This window comes from Polyodon spathula, chromosome 1 (assembly GCF_017654505.1).
Source record: "Polyodon spathula isolate WHYD16114869_AA chromosome 1, ASM1765450v1, whole genome shotgun sequence".
Classification (NCBI taxonomy): Eukaryota; Metazoa; Chordata; class Actinopteri; order Acipenseriformes; family Polyodontidae; genus Polyodon; species Polyodon spathula.
The window spans coordinates 67,449,008-67,472,812 of NC_054534.1; the positions used below are offsets into that span (position 1 = coordinate 67,449,008).

The window sequence follows — 23,805 nt, forward strand, 5'->3', positions numbered from 1 at the left end:
CATACCCCATTTATTATCACGATTTTTCCATTGGTTCTTTGAGAAATTACCTCTCTCAGTATCATCTTACAAACCTGCTTATTGTCACGTTTTGTGCAGCCTGTCAAATGCTGCGTGGTCAAGCTTTACTAAGTAACCATAGGATAGGATTAATTTCCAACGCAGCTACAGTGGGTTGCGAAAGTATTGACCCCCCTTGGAATTTTTCCTATTTTGTTGCCTTACCACCTGGAATTAAAATGGATTTTTATTTGGATTTCATGTAATGGACATACACAAAATAGTCCAAATTGGTGAAGTGAAATGAAAAAAATAACTTGTTTAAAAAAATTCTAAAAAATAAATAATGGAAAAGTGGTGCATGCATATGTATTCACCCCCTTTGCTATTAAGCCTCTAACTAAGATCTGGTGCAACCAATTACCTTCAGAAGTCACATAATTAGTTAAATACAGTCCACCTGTATGCAATCTAAGTGTCACATGATCTGTCACATGATCTCAGTATATATACACCTGTTCTGAAAGGCCCCAGAGTCTGCAACACCACTAAGCAAGGGGCACCACCAAGCAAGCGGCACCATGAAGACCAAGGAGCTCTCCAAACAGGTCAGGGACAAAGTTGTGGAGAAGTACAGAGCAGGGTTGGGTTATAAAAAAATATTCAATACTTTGAACATCCCACGGAGCACCATTAAAGCCATTATTAAAAAATAGAAAGAATATGGCACCACAACAAACCTGGCAAGAGAGGGCCGCCCACCAAAACTCATGGACCAGGCAAGGAGGGCATTAATCAGAGAGGCAACAAAGAGACCAAAGATAACCCTGAAGGAGCTGCAAAGATCCATAGCGGAGACTGGAGTATCTGTCCATAGGACCACTTTAAGCTGTACACTCCACAGAGCTGGGCTTTACGGAAGAGTGGCCAGAAAAAAGCCATTGCTTAAAGAAAAAAATAAGCAAACACGTTTGGTGTTCGCCAAAAGGCATGTGGGAGACTCCCCAAACATATGGAAGAAGGTACTCTGGTCAGATGAGACTAAAATTGAGCTTTTTGGCCATCAAGGAAAACGCTATATCTGGCGCAAACCCAACACCTCTCATCACCCCGAGAACACCATCCCCACAGTGAAGCATGGTGGTGGCAGCATCATGCTGTGGGGATGTTTTTTATCGGCAGGGACTGGGAAACTGGTCAGAATTGAATGAATGATGGATGGCGCTGAATACAGGGAAATTCTTGAGGGAAACCTGTTTCAGTCTTCCAGAGATTTGTGACTGGGACGGAGGTTCATCTTCCAGCAGGACAATGACCCTAAGAATACTGCTAAAGCAACACTCGAGTGGTTTAAGGGGAAACATTTAAATGTCTTGGAATGGCCTAGTCAAAGCCCAGACCTCAATCCAATTGCGAATCTGTGGTATGACTTACAGGTTGCTGTACACCAGCGGAACCCATCCAACTTGAAGGAGCTGGAGCAGTTTTGCCCTGAAGAATGGGCAAAAATCCCAGTGGCTAGATGTGCCAAGCTTATAGATACATACCCCAAGAGACTTGCAGCTGTAATTGCTGCAAAAGGTGGCTCTACAAAGTATTGACTTTGGGGGGGTGAATACTTATGCACGCTCAAGTTTTCAGTTTTTTTGTCTTATTTCTTGTTTGTTTCAAAATAAAAAATATTTTGCATCTTCAAAGTGGTAGGCATGTTGTGTAAATCAAATGATACAAACCCCCAAAAATTCCATTTTAATTCCAGGTTGTAAGGCAACAAAATAGGAAAAATGCCAAGGGGGGTCAATACTTTCGCAAGCCACTGTAACAACCAATAATCATCTTGACTGATAAACTGACATTTCGTGTAGCCTGTCAAATGCTGCGTGGGCGGTCTTAATGGAATAGAGTTCAGTTACAAAAAATACCAGTGTCCCCAAATTTTTCTTCTTTAACATAGTCTTATACAAGTGCACACAAAAAAACGCCAAGTGCAACGCCTAATTGATAGCTGTCATCAGTCGACAATTCATGCCTTTTTTAGATAGACACAAACTGCTTTGTTCCAGTTAATGATACAGTACATATTTGTCCTGTAGTAAACTATATGCATTTGTTTAAATGTAAAGAATGGCTAAATGTACAGTATTAAACACTACTCTTTAATTCACTGTTACATCATGACCTGCTTTATATCACGAGTTATGCCTCAATGCAGGTTCATCTGTATTTCTGAAGAACAGGGTGGATTACCTGACATCTTACATCGATAACTAAGTCACTTCTTTTTTCTTTTTTTTTTTTTTTGTCGGAAGCCCTTGAAACACAAGGTCACCTTCGAGGGTTAAACGTCTCTTTATTTGCAAAAATCACATGTGGTTTATGTACAGTATCATCAACTACAAATGGAGGAAATACCTCCCAAGAATCTGGTCCAGTTGAGTTGGAATGACCCAGCTTTATATATTCACTTTCACTGCAAGTACAAAAAAAATCATAATTTATGAGGATCAGGATTTGGGAAAAAACAGATGATCCTTGGTTTGCTGCTGAGCAATTTACGCTTTAAAAAAAGAAAAGTTTATTTTTGATTTAGCGGTTTCAATTAATGTATCCCATCCTTAAGGGGCTGTACAGCATCTAGACCCAGGTCTGCCATGTGTGTCTGCAGGTCTGTGAGTATCCCGACGGCACCAAGTCTCTGAAGCTGGGAGATTTCGGATTGGCCACTGTGGTGGAGGGCCCCCTCCGTACAGTCTGTGGAACCCCCACCTATGTGGCTCCTGAGATCATTGCAGAAACTGGGTGAGTACCAGTACTGAGAGCAGGCCTTCATCGAAATGGTTGTTAACTGCAAATTAGTTTACTTTGAAATTCACAGATTATAAGTCTCGTTCTTTCTTTCAAGGTTAACACACAACTAGACAATAACTGTTATTTACTATAAAGCATGGCCAAGTAATGTTGAAAGCTAGCTCTCAGGCCAGCATGTTTAAGAATAATTGCCACTCAATTGCAGTTTTATTTGAGCTGCAAACAGTGACATGTAATGGCAGTTACCTGTGCTGAACAACCCTGGTTCTTTTTTTTTTTTAAATAGAAATCAATCCCACTGGGTATTGCCCATGGCAGTAAAGAGGTTACAAGTATCCATTGGTTATTGGGACAAGCTAAATGGCTTATCAGGCTGAGCTTTCATTGATTTCTATAATGTAATAGTTCTGATGGGACAGTGCAGAAGCATATTGTGACATCAATTGCCAGGCCACAGGCTAAAAAGAATCGTAGGTAAACAAAGCACGTCTGTTTAGCTGCACAGTGTCAGGGGACAGTTTTAACCGGGGCACCCTGTCTGTCCTAAAAGGTCTTATTATATAAAGCAGAACATCTGCTTCCTTTAACAGCAGTACTGTAACAGGAACAGTTATGTTTTTTAGATTTAAATATATCGTTCTTATGGTCTGATGTATGCTGTGTTTGAACGGCTGCCTCTCCTCCTCTCTTCATTCCCTCAGTTACGGCCTGAAGGTGGATGTCTGGGCTGCTGGTGTCATCACTTACATCCTCCTTTGCGGGTTTCCCCCATTCCGCAGGTAATGTTAGCCTTAGATTTCTTAGTCAATAAGCCTGGCTAAATTATTAGTACTTGCTATAAAGCCACAGCATCTCCAATGCAATAGCTTGCACTGTTAGTACAGCTACCTCGAGTGGACAACATGTAATATTACAGGTCTTCTATTTTGTTTAATGCTCCTAGGTGCATTAAGACCTGCCCTTCTCCTGAAGTTGTCAATAGAAATGGCTGTTAACTGCAAGTGTATTTACTTTGCAATTCACAGATAAACAATTATTTAGTTAGCTTCATATATCCCCAGTTTTTAGTTCAATATTGGAGGGAATCGGGCTAAATGATAATGTTACAGAACTGTTTAAATAAGGGTAATACTGAACCAGACAATAACCATTATTTACTGTAAAGCATGGCTTGAAAGGTAGCTCCCAGGTCAACCTGTTTTTAAGAATAATTGTCGCTCGATTTAAGCTTTGTTTGAGCTGCAAACATGTGTTCTTGGCAGCCAGGCATTGTGTGGATTTTGTTCCAGTGAGAGTTGAGTCAAAGGAAATTCAAACTTGTTTTCAGTGCAGCCAGTGGCAGAGCAACAGGGATGGAAATAAGCTGGAATCTGGTTGTTTGACGGCTGTCATTCTTGGGAGACCTGGTTATGCTTCCAGAGCTCTTGTCATTGTGGAATTTCTCACCTGTTGGTGTCAGGACTTGCCACCTGTCTGAGAGACCTTTAAGCTGCTAGAATACTTTTGTGGTCCATTCACTTAGTTAAAGGGCTAAAAACCAAGGCTTTGAAAGCATTTTCTGTCTCTAATTAGTAACAGGTCTCTTCTTTTGTTTTTCACACTTATTTTTGTTTTATCTCCAGTAAAACCGGTTTATTCTTACACAACGCTATTAGCCTTGGTTATATTGGCTTCTTTCACTATGCAGTGGATTTTTCAGGCAATGGAAACCTGATGTTGGTTCTTCATTTTGTATTGTTTTTATGTGTGTAATGATCCTCGCCCGCCGTGCTTTATCACTGCGCAGTGAGAACAATCTTCAAGAGGACCTTTTTGACCAGATACTTGAAGGACGCTTAGAATTTCCATCTCCCTACTGGGACAACATCTCTGACTCTGCTAAAGTAAGTCCTTCAGGCATGTCCATGGGAACTGAGTGCTGATCACGCCAACATGACAAGTACTATATTATGAGGCAGTCCCTTTACCATGTACCTGCTGTTTGTTTTATCTGTAGTGTGCAGCAGCTGAAGTGGGAATCTGTGCTGTTTCTCATCATCTGTTATACATAGAATGGTCAGGATTGTTCCAGCTTAATCATTTTCAGAATAATTTGTGTGAATAATTTAGATTCATGGGCAGGCTGGATTTACTTCCCAGCATGCTAGGTACATTGCGGCACTGCTTGTGTTATGATTTTTGAAAATGCGGATATGATTTATGGTTTAATTAGTTTTACTAAGTCAACAAAATGCGGTTGTTCTGAACCTACACCAGGAATCGAAGGGTTAACCACAGGTTCCTGATCTCTGTTTGCAGGAGCTGATTGGTTGGATGCTGCAAGTCAATATGGAAGCCCGGTACACAGCAGAGCAGGTTCTGGCTCATCCCTGGGTGGCTGTGAGTGGTTTATTTCAGTTATAGTATTATTTTATTAAACTTAAGTTAAAACACAACATCAACCATTTGTTGGAATGTAGATAAGGATTTACCATATGCCAAAAGTCCCTTGTTCTGGTTAAGCAGAATTTCAAGGCTTTTACATTTATTTGTAAGAGGACTTTGGAAATTGTTTAAGAGTAATAAGCTTCCTTTTTAATAGTTTTTTTTTTTTTTTAATAACATTTATTTGACTTCATGATGTTCCCAATCATCGGTGGTTTTGAGTTTTGTTTCTCTGTATGCCGTTATCATATTTCTTTATGCAGCATCTGTATTTGCCAGGCTCTGAGCCTGCTTGGAGAACCTGATTTTAACACAGTTCCTCATTTTATTCAAGTCATGGTTCACTTTCATCTTCTGACCCCACCTACTGTCTCAGTGTTTGTGTAGAGTGGGGTCAGCTGAGTTGAAAGATCCCCCCGATTTGAATGGAGAAGTGCCGGCAGTTATGATCTCCAGGCAAGCTCGAAAGCAATGGTTAATGAGGGTGACTGTCTTTGCCACTCTCGCAGGATGATGCTGCCATGGGGAACAACATGCAGGTAGAAGTTACAGGTAAACTGAAGAAGCACTTTAACTCGGCACCAAAGCAGAATGACACCTCAGCTGGAGTGTCAGTCATCATGGTAAGCACAAGACCTGTCCTTAAAACAACCACACGCGTGCGCGCGCGCGCGCGTGCACACACACACACACACACGCACGCACATACACACACGCACATACACACACATATAGACACACACAGACACACGCACACACATTATATTATATGTATTATAATTTATTTTTTTTATGAGTGGCTGAGGTGAAATGTCTTAATTTTACAGAATGAATCAAGACAAGTCATATGAGTGTGGTTCAAATCCCACTCACTCAAAGTTGATGGATAGGGAGGAAAATCTAGTGAGGATAGTTCAATTTGTGCTTTAGTGACCCCTACTGGTCAGACTCTTGAGTCCAGGCTATTGCCCTCTTAGTTCATTAGGTTGGTAATGTCCAATGCCAATGTCATCAAACATTCCGCTGTTTGCTCCATTTGATGAGCCTGTTTATTGAATATGATTCTGCAGTAGAGTTTGCACAGTAAACTGATTCAAACGTTGGCAACCTGCTGCATTCGAATAAGACAGTCTGACTGTTACCTAGCAACGGGGGCCATGCTCCATGCCATGTACAATCTACTCCAACTGCACTGTAAACACCATTCCACCTCATTACGATCCTTGAATTTTAATTCAAGTTTCAATTACTAACATGTCCAGATGAGTAACATCTGTTTTGTCCTTGTAACATGTCGTTAGAGAAGTACTGGGAATGTTGTTTAAATATTTGTGCAGTAAATAATAACATATTTCTGGTATGTGTGTTTTGTTTTCAGGAAGTTGTTTTTTTAAAACACTTTTTAACCCTTAGCAGCACAGAAAAATGTTAATGGTTACAAAGTAAAAATCAACTTGTACCGTTTCTATCCTCGTTATTTTTCGTCTTATTTACATTACAGTATATCCCACAATACATTTAAATAACGTGGGGAAGCCGCTTCTGTGAAAACAAGATTAATTAAGTAAATCAATTATGTGGGTTTGTTGGTACTGAAATGTACCCCTCAATACAAATGCTTCAGCTGGTTCTGTTCAGTAGACTGTAATTCTGGTTTAGGAAAAATAACAAAGGCAATTATAAGCCCCTCTTTTTGTAAAATTCAGCTGGGTCTGGGTGTAAAGAAAGAAACCAGTAAATGTGATTCCAGATTGTTCATATAGATATGAGAAGGATTGCTGCTACAGGTGCTCGACCCATAAAACCATAACTACAGCTCAGCTGCAGTAAAATTGCAGGAAATGGTCCACAGCAGGAGAATCCAGTTAGACTTTTAGTGTATTACCATGGTAACTACAGTAACTAATCTGTAACTATAGTACAAGATGCACAGTGACCAACATAATAATCATATATAACTAAACCCACAATCAATTCAAATGTAATACATTTTTTTGTCTAAATCTGAAGAGAGGGAATGTTACAGAGCCTGACTAAATATTAATACTGCACCACCCACTGGAGGCAGCTATATTGAGGGAACAGCAAGAAAGACAACAGTAGAGCCAAGGGAGTAAAGGTATAATATAGCAGCCACATGCCCATGCGGCAATAGTTTTATGAAAAATATACCCAATACAATTAAATTAAAAACATTTGAAATATGCTTATAAACAGCTGATGCAGCCAGTACAATGGGTAGGGGGTTTGCATAAGACTGGATACCACCTGTTGCAGATGAGATGGCTTTATCAGTTGAGCAGTTGGAACTAATGGCAGGAGTTTATTGTTGTGAATTTCATTTGACAGTTTGAATTGTAGAGAGAGACATGCAGCTTCCTCCCTCCCCCACACTCCCACGACTGCAGGAAAGGCCCGGAGCGGAACGCCTGGTACACACAGCAAGAGTTTAATAATAATAATAACAATAATAATATTAATAATGATCTGAACCTCTAACTCTGGACCAGTCCTCGTTCTGCATGGCTTGCCCCTTGACAGTCTATCTCAAGACACATCTTCTCAGCTTCTTCCTTATCCGAGCTTGGTTTCTCTAATCTTAGACAGCCAGGTCCTCCTTAAACTCATACACACCTTTCATGTTGTTTGCTTTTGATTTCCTTTGATAAACTGTTGCTTATGTGCTTGTATTCATTTCTTTGTAAATGTTTTTGGCTTTGCGTTGTATTTTACGCTTCCCAGACTGCAGAAATCCCTTTGTCCCTGCTGAAATCTCCTTTGTGCCAAGAGAGCTGCTTTATATTTGCTTCCCTCTACACCCTTCTGGTTGTACTGAAAATCAATTGTTTTAAGCAGTAGTGGATACAAAGTCTTCAATTGACTCCATTCAGAAGAGACACATTTGATAGAAAAAGCAACTTACTGTTTGCAGTGAACACTGTACAGTGTATATGTAGGTGCACATGGTACTGTTAATTCATGGGCCATAAAACAATATATATTTCTTATGAATAACAACAAAGTTAAATATTTGATCTAAAAGGGACCCTATTTCTAGATGAAGCTACTAGTAATGCATTTGTCTACTGCACATGTAATCAAAATGAATATAAATATGACATTTGTCAAAGCTGGTTTACAATATGTAAACACAGACCTATCTGTCAAAAACCTGATTACACCTAAGTTGAGAAACTTTTTAATGTGATTTATATTGTAATCTTTTGTGGTCTGTTGAGACAACACATTGGAGAAACAAGCTTGTGGATGTCATTTTGATGCCACCTGTTGGAGAACTGGAGAATTGTACCAAAAACTATATATTAGCCATGAGGTTGGAAGAGGATGCAAAGTTTCATGTTGCTGTAGTTTGTAAATTGCAGATATACCCTATATTAGGCTGCTTTAGTAATTTATTGAGGTTTTCAAATTGATACCTCACAGGTGCTGAGAAATGTATTTCTGAACATGTGTGCAATGTTAGAAGTGTATTTCTGAATGTGTGTGCAATGTTAGAAGTGTAATTCTTCTTTAAGCAAGACTAGTTATGTCCCTCTGCTTCTCCCTCTTCCCTTCCAATGCCTGCATTGCTATCCTCTGATTAGCTCCAAGGCAATGGTATGTACTAACATTGACTGCTGTGCTGCTTTTTTTTCTGCTGCTCAATTTCAATAACAGACCTTTCTGAATAAGGGGAAAATGAGAAATGTTTTAAATCAAACTTTTGTTAAGCATGACTACTATGTACTTGCCCTAGCTGGTTTGAAGATCATGCTGTTGCTGGTGAAGTGCATGTCTTCAACACATAATGCACACACAGCCCTGTACACTTCCAGAGGTATTCGAGAAGTATCATGAGTCACAATCATCGTCTTATAGAGCACTCCCAGCAACAGTTGTGGAAGAGGTATACTCCTTCTCTGGTTTAAGTATTGTTGCTGACTTTTGCATAAACCTCTGAACTCCACAACATCTACAGGTATAAAACAAATTAACAAACCAGCATTGAAGATAAGAATATGACTCATATTGAAATGAGGGTGGATTGCTTTCAGCAATTCCCTTTTCAGAAATGGCTTGACTTCACAATTAAGTATCTCCCATGTAAAAAAAAAATAACACAGGCAGGAAATTAAAGGAAATTACCCACATTGCATTTCTATCTGTTGTTATCCCATTATATGTATTCTTAATCATTACTATTGTGGATTTTTACATGTTTAGTAAAGTCACCAGCATAATTTACTTTGGTGGATTATTGTAATGAGGCCAGTATAAACTCCCTGTTTCAGGGGGAAGAAATTACCACTGCACATCCACAGTGGTCATTCCCATACTGACCTCAATACAAAAATGAATCTTTTTCTGTTTTGCTCAGGGGTGGCACGGTGGCGTAGTAGTTAGCGCTGCTGCCTCACTTCAGTTCCAATCTGACCTAGGCGGTCTGTCTGTGTGGAGTTTGCATGTTCTCCCCGTGTTCGCGTGGGTTTTCTCCGGGTGCTCCGGTTTCCTCCCACTGTCCAAAGACATGCTGTTCAGGTTGAGTGGTCACTCTCAATTGGTGGTGTGTGTGTGTGTGGTGCCCTGCGATGGACTGTCGTCCCGTCCAGGGTGTAGTCTTGTGTATGCCGGGTTAGGCTCTGGCTCACTTGTGACTCTGTGAAGGATTAAGCAGGTATTGATAATGGATGAATGGATGTTTTGCTCAGAGACTGTCCAGAGGTCAAATATGCTGGAGGCTTCATTCTGCATGCTAAATATACAGTAATAATGTAATACACAGTAATATACACAGTAATAATGATTTCAAGCACATTTAATGGGATGTTTTAACTAATGAAGTATACCAAGTTGTACACTCCAAGCATTATATTTTTGTAATTGTCTTCCACGAGGTGTTCTGTTAAAGGTTACTAAGGCTTTAACTTTGTATGTAGCATATGGTGTATTTTATTTGTTATGATTTCGGAATTTGAAATCTGGAGATAATTTTCATATGCTAGTTTTGGCTTAATAATAAGGCTTCTCCGGTAGTTTTATACAGATGCAACTGTTTAGCAATATTTTTAAACAGCAAAAAATGATGTATTACAAAGTAATCATTTCACACCTTCCATACTGAACCTGAGACCTCAAAAATGACCTCCCATTAAACCCAACTCGGACTCCTGAAATAACTGGTAAAACAGTTGGTCTGGTTACAACGGACCAGCCTGCTAACTTTTTATAATGTATTCTTATCTTCATTGCTTGAATGATTTATTGCTTCAATACAAATTCCAACATTCAGAGCCCTCAGTCGATGTAATAAATTATCCTTCAAAAAACTCAATTTATTTAAATACGTTCTGTTCATATCTACAAAATTTGTAACATTATTCAGCCCCTGAATCTTCTATAATATTTATCAATGTTATTTCTCCTTTTCCTCAGAATGCATGCTCAGAAATTGAAATATGATTTGCTTTTGGGGGGGGGGGGTCAATTTACTGTAAAAAGTACAGTGCTGCCTTCCTACATTTTTTTGTGTTCATATCACCCTGCAAATCAAATGGAAAACATGACAGGGGGTGACAGATCAATAGAATTCATCCTGCTATAACTTTAGCGGTCACCGCATACTGTGGCAATTGCAACAGCAACATTTCACAACCTGCAAAATTTACCCATAACCTTTGCTTTAACCGCTGTTATTTCTTGTAGCATTTTCTAAACAGTTCAGGACACAGGAAGAACACCACTGCTTCTACTGAAGCTCTTTATTGTAGATTGACCCTCAGGATTTGTTTTTCTGATCTCTCTTCACACTCGGGCCTGCTGATGACTGATCTGTGTTACCCCCTCCCCTGCTCCCCTGTGTTTCTCTAGAACACGGCTCTAGATAAGGAGCAGCAGATCCTGGTCAGCAAACGCTGTCAAGAAGCCAGCGAAACCGTCGCGGAAAAGAAACCTCAACCCACCCAGGATGAGGACCCCGAGGCGCCCTGGGATGGGACCGCCACTGCTGCCTCCCTTCCTGCTTCATCTGAGCCAATCCAGCTACCCACATCACCGCCACCTCCATCGACCCCCGCCACGGCAGACACAGCAACAGCAGCGCATTCGCCACCTCCTGTCAGCATGCAGTGCAGAGCTGGGGCTGGCGAACCCTGAAAGACTGCCTGACTTCCTCCAGAAAGGAAGTGCACTGCAAGAGGCTCCACCTGCTCAACTTTCTCTTCATCATTACTGATTACACGCATGTAGGAGTTAGATGTTTCGTTCCAGTAACGCTGCTACTGCTGTGGCAGATAATGACGCTGGCAGCCTCTGATGGTGTGCGCCTGCACTATGTAATTTCAAGCACTATTTGTTTCTGATATGGCACTGCAAAACATTTCTAGTGATGTTTTTAGCTGTCAGCCAGCTTCCCTCCCCCTCCCCAGCACACACTGCTGCTCTGAAATAAGAGTCTGTTTGCAGCATTCATAGAGTACTGGCTATATTTTATGCTGGCTAGATTGTCATGTAGTTTTGCCTGTTTTTATCAAAGGAAACAAACCTAATTAGTTTTAACTATATTGTTCCTGCCTGTGCACTAACATCAGCAATGTGATTAAGAGCGTATTTGAAACCATGATCAAGTCCTAAAAAGGGTTAACTGCAGTACACTGAAGAGGGTCAATAGCGTCTTATTTAAATAAAACCTATTTATTTGTATAAAGACTAAAAGAGAAGGTTTTCAAAAGATTGTTTTGTTTGTTTCCTATTCTGATTGTTGTATTTGTTGTTTCCAGTCATGGGCTTTTTTTCTGTCGAACTTTCAATCTGTAAACTTTAAATGGTTAAATCTAACACTGCGCTTTGTTGACCGGTGTTCGCTGCATGTCACATACTTCATTCAAACAGCAAAACCAGATGTCAACCTGTAGGACAAATTTAGTTGGACAAAATAGTTGCAAGATGTAACTTTTTTAGCCTCCAGTATTCATTTTCTTTCTTCCTTTTTGTTTTAGAAATGCCTACAGTATGTCCTGTTAATCATTTCAGCATCAAAAACAGTGTTTACCCAGGTGTTGTAAATCAGCCAGGAAAAGATGGAATTCACAGGACTATAACACTGAGGCTATTTTTAAGAAGAGCCTTTTCTCTGACACACACAACTGTTTGTCGTTGTCTTTTTCTATTCTTATTGTCATTAGTTAAAAAATGTGAGCTTTTATTTTGTATTAGAAATAAATCAGAAAACTGAAATCCATGAAATAAAGCCCATCTCCTCTCGAAGGGTGTGTCAGCTGTTTTATTGTCTTGAGAAAATCCACATGAATGACGTAGTTCTCTTAGCTCTATCAAAAATCTGAGCGTTTCATACAACCTTCGTTGTATTCATGACCATTTTTTTTATTTCTAGCTTGAAGCAAATTCTGTGTGTCCCTTGCTGTGTATAGATTTGTCTGGGATGTGTCAATGCCTGCTCGTGTGTGAAAGGAGTGAGTAGTAGAACATAGTGTATGTTAAGTGAATGGGGTACAGTAATTCACTTATACATGGGAGACCAAGAATGTCAAGTGCTGCTCTGTTGAGTTTTATGCACAGGTAGCTGCCAATTAATGCTTTTATTAGCTGCATGGTTCACTATATTCAATCCTAATAAGGATTGGTTGTTTTTACATTAAGTTGTAACCCAAGCAGGCAGGTGTTTTTTTCTGTTTATAAAAAGGCTTAGGTTTTTGTGCTAATGGGGGGGTTCTACATGAAAAGTTTTACTGCCGTTGGTGGAAACAAGGTAGTTTGAACAGAGAAAACCCATCCTCCTATGATGAAAAGTGAGGGGCGGCTGGCCATTGTCTGTAAAGGTTACATCCCCAATGGTGGATCTGTTGAAAGTGATTTTTTTCCTCTATTTTTGGTTGTATCTTTCATTAAGCAGAGAAGAGAAAGTGTAATTTAAGAACTACAGGACAAACTTTTTAATCATCTTCATTTTCCCTTCCCTCTAATACATGGACTGTCAATTGTGAATTAATCATATCACTTAAAAAGGGCTAAAATTAAATAAACCGGTAATCATTAGGGCCAATGTTTTTTACAACTTTTTTTAACATGCAATTCAGTCCTAAACCTCCAGATATCTTTGTAGCCACTCCAGCTAAACAAATCAAAAGAATAATTAAGTAATCAACCCATTCAGTTCTGGCTAATTAGTAAACACCCCCTAATTACGAGGGACAATTATTACCATTCTAAAAATTGATGCTTTTAAATAAAATCTTATCTCGAGACTTGTTGTTTTAGAATAAATAGATGCACCATCAAACTCAAAGCATTTATTTGAGAGATAGCATGCAGCAATACCCACCTGGGGTGCTGCACACTGATGGGTATAATTCATTTGGAAGATGTAAGGCTTATCATATTTATAAAAAAAGTTGCAGAATTAATACATATCGTGCACTGGCATAAGAGTTGCACACAGGTGGCAGAATAACCCAAGTGTGATAACTTTCCACAAAGTTTTTGAAAAATTGACAGCACATTTTATTCAACCAGGTCACACGTTTCTGAAGGCAGTAAGGATTTTACCCACATGTTTGTAGTTTGGATTAAGAACCCCTCCTGTTAGATTGCATTCCAGCGTTTGATGCTTACTGTGCAAAAGAAAATGGTAGTGGAATTTCTTTGAATTTTGGAGAAATGCAGAAGGCGGCGGCTAAAATATATTTGCCAGTTGTTACCAATTCTGTGGGTGCTGAAAGAAGTGTTGCTTCATATGGACACATTTTCACAGAGCAACGTCAATCCATTAAAGAAGACCGGCTTAAGCAATTGACGATGCTTGAGTTTAATAGCAAAATATAATCCAACTGAGAATGGATTTTTTTTTGGTCTCATGCAAACATAAGTAACATTTATGGGCTTTTTTTTTACATTATAGTCAAAAAACAAAAAAAAACCCAGTAAAAACAAAACAAATAAAAAATAAAAAAACACAGCTTACATGTGTTACAGAATCTATCAAATGCCCAGATTCCAATAAATGGTGTTCAGAAACAGGAAATCCATAAAATAACTTCTGTACATAGTGCCTGGTGCAATCCAGATATCAAGAAAATTATTATTATTTTTTATTTTTTTTTTTAAATGAGGTGTAAAAGTGTACTGGTAAATTAAAACCTACAAATAATGTATTTACACAAGTTCTCTGAAATAATACTGAAAAAAAAACTTCCTTTTAAAATTCGGTTACTTAAAATATTTGCGACCAAAATATTTGGAGAATCACACCCATAAAACCTATTTTGGTCCAGAAATCTTGGCGACCTGTTACAATATACAAAGTATGTATTGTTAGCTCCAGAAATGTTGTGCCAAAAATATTGACCTGCATAATAGAAGGCAATATACAAAGTATTCAAAAGGGGTGTAAGGGTTAAATAAATGTCAGTAGCCATGGCTAATATATGTTTGTAGTAATGGGATGACAAATTCAAATGATTAAAGTAACAATGAGATGATTGCTCATTACATGGCTTACTATGGAGGCTATATGGACATCGTGCGGCTAGAGGACTAAATTACAGGTTAAGAGTCATGAAAAACGCAGGGTCCTAGTGATAATGATCAGGTTCTACTGTAGGTTTCAACACTTTGAAGCATTGCATGAACAGCAAAAACTAAAATACCATACCTGTAACCAACCACTATCTTGTGATGTGTCCATAAGAATAGGCAGCAATTAAAGCAAAAGGCAGATGAACCTCATTGTGATGGGTAGTGTACTAAAACACAATCTGGGCTCCCAAAATTGAGCAGCTTGATGGGCTAGTAAACTGCTTTTGCAGTCTGTCGTGGCAAAATACTTGTTAAAAAAAATGAACGCTGGGCTTAGTCTGAAATCATGCAAGCCCAAAACATTATACTTCAAAAGCTGGTTGGTTTGTTTTTTAAACAGAAATCTATGAAATATTTCATGAACAATTTAAAAAGCCTGTTTATTGCATATACTTTCTCCAAAACCAGTGTTTCTACCCTTGGGTTTCATGTTCTGCTGTTCTAAAGCTACATTACATCCTGACTTCAATGAAATCAAGCTTCACTTAAAATAAACATGATCAGGAAAAACAGCCATGCAGAATTTTCCAAAATGAGCTTTGGATTTGCTTTGATTATGGTATGTAAATATACACCAATGAACCGTTAGAGCTTATCCTGGCTTATCCCAACTGGATATCTGAAACAGTCTTGTATAAAAAAAAAACCACACACAAAAAAAGAAAAAACTTCAGGGCATTTGTAATTGCAGGAACTTTGTTCATTTTCATCTACAATGTGACTTACTTTTTGAGTCTTAATGTTAGATTGCATTTAGGCCAATAGATTGGAGGTTTGAAAAAATATAAATAACAACCATCTTGCTTGTTTGGTTGTTAGTACCTTCTTGAAGAGCTCAGGGTATCAGCTTCAACAACATCACTGGGGAGTTGGTTCCAGACTCCCACAATTCTCTATGTAAAAAGTGCCTCTATTTTCGTTTTTCAGGTTGAGAGAGTCCCCTGGGTCGACACTGTCAATACCGTTTAGAATTTTGAATGCTTGAAACAGATCTCTGTAGTCTTCTTTGTTCAAGACTGAATAGATTCAATTATTTTAGCCTATCTGCATATTACATGACCTTTTTAAACCAGGAATAATACTGGTCGCTCTTCTTTGCACTCTCTCTTGAGCAGCAATATCCTTTTTGTAGCGAGGTGACCAGAACTGAACACAATATTCTAGATGAGGTCTTATTAATACATTGTACAGTTTTAACATTACTTCCCTGGATTTAAATTCAACACGTTGCACTATATATCCGAGCATCTTGTTGGCCTTTTTTTATAGCTGTCCCACATTGTCTAGATGAAGACATTTCTGAGTCAACACAAACTCCTACATATTTTTTTTTTATAGATTCCTTCAACTGGCTCCCATATGGTATTTATAATGGACATTTGTATTGCCTGTGTGCAGTACCTTACACTTATCTCTATTAAATGTAATTTGCCATGTGTCTGCCCAGTTCTGAATGTTGCCTAGCACAGGTCCCCGTGAATTGTATTATGGGAAGTCCTTGTATCCAGAATTCCATGTGTATCTGGTTTTAACTGCGAGTGTGTTTCTACTTGTTTCCATGTTCCTAACACTTCTGTATACCTATAAATACATCCTTCATATACACATTTTTGACAAAGACTTAAGTTACTCAAATGCACATTTTCTTTCAGTTACAAATTTATTGTTTAAAGTCGTCACACATCGAAATACCTCATTCCAAATCAATTACCAAAATATTCAGTGATACATAAAAATACAGTAGTCCTTAATTTCTTGCAGTTGTATCTTTAGGTAGCTAGTTGATTTCCCCCCCCTCACACTAGGCAGACAAGACAAAGATATCCAAGTTGGAATGTTATCAGCCTTATTTTAACTTACAACATTTAAAGGAATCCTCACAGTATGTGAAACAGGCATACCAACATTATTGCACACCTTTCACACACAGGACGGAGATATATATATATATATATATATATATATATATATATATATATATATATATGGACTTGACCCCGTAACGTCTAAGACAATAAAAAGCTACCCCAAATAATCCATTGCTTCTTAAAATTTTCAGAAAAAAATATAGAAGTTGTGTCCATCCTAATTAAATATGTAAAAATGTGCAATCCTGTAAACCATGTAGGTGCTGCATCAAAATAGCTCAGCCTACAATTTTAGATTATTATTATAATCATTTTAAAGACGTTTTGCAAAGATCAATTTTAAACAGATGTGCAGCTAAATAGGTTACATTGTTTTACCTCACACACAGTAGAATACATTCACCCTCAATTTATTTAAATAGGACTTCCGAGTAGCAGGCAGTTATATTGAATAAATATTTAGACACAGTTGGAAACATCAATGTTCAACAGATATCCCCTAAACCTGTAAAAGCTATACCAATCCGACCAGAAGCTGTTAAACCAAAAATTAATTTGTGTTTCTACACTAACCATATTGTTTAATATTTAGTTTTTTTTCTAAAAATGTGTACTTGTGTCTATTTGTCCAAATTGTTGCTTGATTGCTAATCTAAAACCAAAGGGTGTCAAAGCATGATCGTTGTATTATTTCTTGACTCCAGTCTGCTGTGTTGAGTGAAGTTATTTCTACTGTTCTGGCTATACCCTCTCATTTCACATGAAACAATTCAAATCAACCCCCTGCTGTACTTCGCTGGTAGTTGCAGAACAGATTTTTAAAATCACTATCAAGTCACTGGCTGTACTCAGTATACTGTATCTGAATTCTGACATCCACAACTAGGGACTTGCTCTATAGTCAGATTTGAAACACTACTATATTTTTTTTAAAATGTTTTTTTTTCCATTAAATGCATTTAAGATTATCATCGTATACAATTTAATTTCAGGCTTAAGCATAAAGATACAGACCAGAAATGACAACCCTACTGAGGCTAAATTCAGTGTCTTATATGGAACACGCTTGCCTGTTCCTTGGTCAAAAGATTCTTCATCATGAATACATTTTTTTTTTTAAGAAGCAACAGAAACATTGTTTATCACTGATTTGAGCATACAAAGTTGTGTAAAAAAGTAAGGAATCCCTTGTCTGGTGCCAGTTTATGGCGATTAGAACAGTACTGATTCTAAGAACATAGTAATAAAGGTACAGTATATCACACTCTCAAAGAATATTACTCTTTTTCAAGTAACATCAGTAGCAGTACAGATGTCAAAGTAGCACAATGCTTATGAAAAATATAATGACCACACACATAATGTTCACACACAGTTTTTTTTTTCACTCCACATACTACACATATTCCCCCAAAAAAGCAAACATGAGCAATCTACGATCACTGATGTAAATATAATTTTCTAGCCAGTGACCACTCAACCACCTTATCATTGCTTTCTTTGCTCAGAGATGAAAATAGACTTTTACAGCTAAAAAATAGATTTAATTCCCCCCCCCCCCCCCCCCCCCCCCCATAACTTATCTTGCCCCGGGGAGTACGTAATATATGAAATTCATTAAGGTCTACAAAATACAGCAATGACCATTTAAAAATAGTTTGCTTTTTCTTGACAGTATTTAAGTTACATTCAGGAACTGAATATGTTTATTTATATAGATAGTGCCTTTAATACCAAATGACAGGACTGAAGAGCGAGCTCCACATCCACTCTCACAGCAATCTCTTGAACTAGTCCTTCTCTTCAGGGCTTCAGTATCTCGTTTGATATTCGTGATGCCATCGATTGAAGTCATTGTAAAATAGTACTATGCTTCCGGAGGCCATGCCAGTAATTATACACCTAGAAAATAGAATAATAAACAAATCTGTTAGGCCCCTAGGCATGTGGGTGAAAGTATTCAATGAATATAGATTTTTTTAACCATCCAGCACAGCATACTATGTAATCATCAGACAGATCAGGTTCATTACTTTTGTCTGCCGCCTTCTCTATTAAATCAATTTCAGTATAAACCTTTTTTTTTTTTTTTTTTTTTTGTATTTCAACTGAAAAACAAAAATGTTCAGTTTTCCATTATGTTGTTTAAATAATGATGCTAAAAATGCGATTTTTGCCTTTTTACTTTCAGAACTGAACTGTGATTTACTCAACATATCTCTCTTTGAAAAGAACCCCCTGTCTACAGCAGAGCAAGATGAAGTTGGAGAGAAGGTTACACTACTGAATTCTGACTATAGCCTCTCATTTCACATGTAACACCCCAAATCAACACCCTGCTGTATTCTGCTAGTAGTTACAAAACAGACTTTTATATCATCATGTTACTGGCTGGACTCAGTACTCTGTGACGTGCGTTTATGTTCAACATATGTTCCGAGTTCTGACAGCCACAACTGGGGACTTGCGCTATATTCATATTTGAAACACTACTAATATAGTCTGTGTGTGTGTGTGTGTATAATATATATATATATATATATATATATATATATATATATATATATATATATATATATATATATATATACATACACACACACACACATATACAATACACACACACACACATATATATATATATATATATATATATATATACGAAAAGGTAATGAACGTGAATATTATACACTGGATACAAATTAATTTTAGGTCTAAGCATAAGGGCACAGACCAGAAATGACAACCCTTCTGATACTAAATGCTCAGCGTCTTATATGGAAATAAGTCATCCAAAAAGTACACAGGAGCATAACCAAGACTGCATCCAGTTGCATGGTCTGCTGTGCTGTGTGAAGTTATTTCTTCTGCACTGCACTTTCAGTCTGGTGTTTTGGCTGAAGCTGTTTTTCCAAGTCCTCTTTACAAATCTGCTCTGTTGAGTAAAGGCCATAAAATACTTAACTTTGAGAGCAGCTTTTCACGTTTGTGCCGGTTTGTCCCTGCATGGCTTCTTTATCAAACTTCCAAATATGTAGCATTCTTCAGTAGCTGTTAAGTCACTATGTGCTGTCCTACCTTTGGTCTTGTGACATGGCCATTGACCTGATCCCAGCATCACATCCAGGGTATGTGAATAGCTGCTTAAGGTCGTGAATCTGCCAGACTGTCAGCACTCCTCCATCTCCTCCAGCAAGCAAGTACTGTCCATCACGGCTCAACAGTATTGCCTATGGAATGATAAAAAATATATAAAATAAAAACTTTTAAAATAAAAATTAAAGTAGACACTTGTGACTTGACCATCAGGAACTGGGCTGAAACTGCTGGTGCTCTTCAAATAGACATCCCTAAATTAAACCAGAATTGAACCTAAAAGGGGGGGGGGGTCCAAACAAACCTGTAAAGAGATCAAATGTAACAGCCAGGCTTCACAGTGGAAAATACTACAGAATATTTTGTCTGGGTTTCCTTGTGCCATAAGGATTACATTAAAATGCAAGGGCCTCACTAGATGAGGGGGTTGAAAAAAATTGTATTTGAACCCCTAGTAACTATCAGAAACCCAGCAAGCCCTGTGCAAGTTTTTGTACATGTGAAGGTGGTTCATTGTAAACATGGCTTAGAAAGTCTGTACTATCAAATAAACGATCTTGCAGTGCATATAAATATCATTAATGCATTTTGGTATGTTGTTTATGCATGTTTAAGGCTTCCAAAATCATGAATTATAAATAAAATATATATATTTTTTTTTAGACTTGCCCTTCTGAATTAAATTAGCTGTTAAACTTAATCCAGTTGTATCCAGAACTTTATGATATAACCCATTTAAAAAAAAAAAAAGAGAAAAAATAAATAAATACATCTTTTATTTACGCTCATCAATGAATCTAATAAAACATAGCTGAATTGAAATTGTTTATTGGGATCCAAGAGTGTGTATAATTATGTCAATTCCCATCAATTGTTCCAATAACAATTGCTAATCACTACACTCTCTTATTGCACGCAGAGCAGCACTGCAGTAATGTGCGTTATAGGAATAACATAAAAAGGACAACGTCCCCCCGATGTTTGTTTGCACAAAGGAATAAAAAGATTAATCAGATGGGGTGAAATTAACTCAGCCTCCCTCAGTTCAGTAACACAAAGACGAGGTATAACCAATTTCAATCTCAGGCTCAGAAATAACAATTTACCATGCTTGATAATTCCACTAGTAGAATTCCATTAACCTTTGGTTCTCGGTTCAGTGGAGTTCTAGGTCTACTACAGGCCCCTCGTAACACAACATTAAAATTTCAGAAGTACAAGTTAATTAATTTTTGCATGCTTCAGGATTTGATACTGAATCAAAAGGTTCTAGAGTAATAATAATAATACAAAAAACATTGCATCCATCGCTAGCTCAAGTATGCAGAAAATAGGATACGGTATATAGTTTTTTACAATAGCAAAGAAATGTGTTTTTGGCAAGGGATAAGGAATGAATCTACATGAATGAAATGCAACATGGCTATCAACAATAACATGCCAAATTAACCTGTGCTATTGTAGCTTAGGGTTAGGATTAGTGACTTTAGCTTTCTACCCAATGACTGTCAACGCATTCTCCTGAGCTGGCAGGTAGTGCATAAAATGGTTTTCCTTTCCAGCAGGCTGGTGCTCACGCTATAAAACAAGAGAGCAGCCCCTCACTGCTCTGCTCTCGATGGGGATCTGTCGGGAAACATTTTACATGAGTCAGAAAGCAATCCAGCTATTTGATATAGTACCAATGCTCCATGAGAACAAAGGATTCTACAAATAAAAACACTGCTGAAACAAAAAATTAAAACAGGTTATAGTTCTGGGTTACAAAAGTGCAGAAGGGCCTTTAAATAAAAAGCAGGTGTGAAGCTCTGATTACGTCTTGGAGCTTTCCCAGGCAGGCCGGAAGCCTCTCAGTACTTTTCTAGTGCCGTGCTGGATGAATAAGAAACCTGTCCTCTGTGCTTGATGATTGTAAATGGTAACCCCTTGTCAACATCCTGCAATTTTCCCTGCACCCTGACATGAAATGCAAATCAAAAAACTTTCCGCCATGCTGGACCCAGAGGAACAACATTCTGACCTGCAAGTTCCATTTCGAGAGGGAGAAAGCAACTTCGAAAGTGCTGTTCTTTAATCATAATGTTACTGGCTTGCATGATAAAGTGCAGAGGCTCTGGGAGAAAAGGCTGCAGACTGTTTAAGGCTACAGTCCAATAGGGAGAAATGCATCTGTTTTTTTGACAGTCAGCTTAAAAACAGAACTTCTGGTGCCTTGGTGGCATTGCCCAGTCCTGCAGGAGTGGCTGTAACACTGCAGGGATTGTTCCAGATCTGATATACTGTCAGACAGAAATCCACCAAGAAAAACACAGGGCAATCGTTCACAAGTCACACGTAACAGGAAATCCACCATGTATTTTTCTTATGGAACGGCTACAATTTAACAATACCAGTTCAGCCATTTAATGAACTTTCTACCAAATGTAATGTAAGATACATATCTGCAAGAACTGACAGCAATCTAGCTATGAACACCACGAGAAAGTAGTTCCCCGTGACCCACATCCACTGTATGTTTATGTTAAAGAATTGTGAAATGTGAACAGAGAGATGGACGGAATTCCTTTTATATCTCTGAATCCTGATGCACTCAATATCTTATGCTAAAGAATCCTCCCTAACCAAATCAGATAACCCGCTCTCTAGATAAATGCAAACTCTACAGTGTGTATGGTCGCCAGGGATACGTGAATGTATTGTGTTCAGCAAGATCTAAAAAGGTATTTGTTTCTGAACTATTGAGCGTATCTATTCATAAATTAAACTGCTTCACCACACCAGCAGATAGCTTTGTACTGTAGCTGACTGGGATGGTTTTGGGATAATTTCTCAAAGGGTTAGAGGGAAGTAATCCCCTGCTGTGTCCTGGAAATGCCCTATAAAATAATAATATTAATACTAATAATAATACTAATAACAAAACAAAAAATAATAATAATAATAATAATAATAATAATAATAACAACACCACCACCACCACATCAGGAGAAGGAAAAGAACACAGTATTCTATCCTTAATAGCTACACCATAAATACACTGGTGCAGTCTTTAAATCAAATGTTGCTGCCATTTGGAACAGAATCAGCAATCACCTGAGTTGATAGTTTGAGTTTGCAGATTTTTATTTCAGGGTTAAGAGCAACAGTTGGGCCCTCCGAAATGTGTTTTATTATTTTGCATTTTCTGATTTATTTTTTCCTAATTTCTGATTTCTCGGTTTAAAAAAATCTGTAATTTGTTAGTTTTTTTTTAAATTTTTTTTACTTACAGCCACAAGTGTTTGATACGTTGACAGCAATGATGAAGCTAGAAATGCATGAAAAAATGACAAACAAACCCTTTCTAAATGGTTTTAATCAAAGTGCTTTCAGAAAAGGGTACAAATTGGCACGAAGTAATAGAAACAAACTAGGAATATTGTACATTTAAAAAAAAAAGTAGTTTTTCTTTTCAACACAAGCTGAACTATAACATTTCAAAACACTTTAATGTTTTCATTATTAATTAATGACAAACAACATAAATAAAAGCCTAAATATGTTGATTTATTCTAATTTAATAAAAAGGCACGTTAATTATATCTACCTGAGAACTTTGGAGAAGAAATGCAGCAACTAGTCAATGCATTCTGCAGTAGTCATTACAGTACTACCTGCTCAGAATAACTTATAGGTAGTTGTTTTATCCCAAGCGATAACGGTAGCTAGCAAGTCAAGTGGCACCAGAAGCAGTTAAAATCACGGTCGTGTGTAGTGGCTGAGAGGTGCAAAAACAGTTTTTTCATGCGTTCCCATGACGTGTGTTTCTTGAAGCCTCGTCATACAAACATCGTGTTATTTCAATGTAATTTTATAAATATATACACATTTATTTTGTTTGTTTAAATTGATTTTGGCAAAAGTCCTTGGGTGGCTAATTCCGTTTTTTTCCGCTGAATTCTGCGATTCCGTCTGTGTTCTCCGCAACGATTTCATAGGCCCCTATAACAGAAGCTTGCCAGATTCATTCCTCTGAGCC

General features: G+C 37.8%; 2 protein-coding genes across 8 annotated transcripts in view; one reads left to right on the top strand and one right to left on the bottom strand.

Annotated features, from left to right (window-relative positions):
• The window catches only part of LOC121321327 (serine/threonine-protein kinase DCLK2-like), an 86,753-nt gene extending 74,264 nt beyond the window's left edge, over positions 1-12,489 (top strand). For 2 of the 4 annotated variants that reach the window (XM_041260222.1, XM_041260228.1), the window contains exons 12-17: positions 2,666-2,799; positions 3,510-3,587; positions 4,595-4,691; positions 5,107-5,187; positions 5,742-5,855; positions 11,101-12,489. In XM_041260222.1, coding sequence (XP_041116156.1) covers positions 2,666-2,799; positions 3,510-3,587; positions 4,595-4,691; positions 5,107-5,187; positions 5,742-5,855; positions 11,101-11,385 — 789 coding nt within the window. In that variant the 3' untranslated portion in view covers positions 11,386-12,489. Of the gene's footprint in view, positions 1-2,665; positions 2,800-3,509; positions 3,588-4,594; positions 4,692-5,106; positions 5,188-5,741; positions 5,856-7,581; positions 7,665-8,837; positions 8,851-11,100 lie in introns of all 4 variants that reach the window. The other 2 variants (XR_005950929.1, XM_041260236.1) reach the window with 2 other exon arrangements.
• Positions 12,490-18,294: 5,805 nt separating this feature from the next.
• The window catches only part of lrba (LPS responsive beige-like anchor protein), a 283,887-nt gene continuing 278,376 nt past the window's right edge, over positions 18,295-23,805 (bottom strand). For all 4 annotated transcript variants that reach the window (XM_041260260.1, XM_041260269.1, XM_041260252.1 and 1 more), the window contains 2 exons: positions 19,770-19,921; positions 18,295-18,593 (listed from right to left, as the gene is read on the bottom strand). In XM_041260260.1, the coding sequence (XP_041116194.1) occupies positions 18,503-18,593; positions 19,770-19,921 (243 nt within the window). In that variant the 3' untranslated portion in view covers positions 18,295-18,502. The remainder of the gene's footprint in view (positions 18,594-19,769; positions 19,922-23,805) is intronic.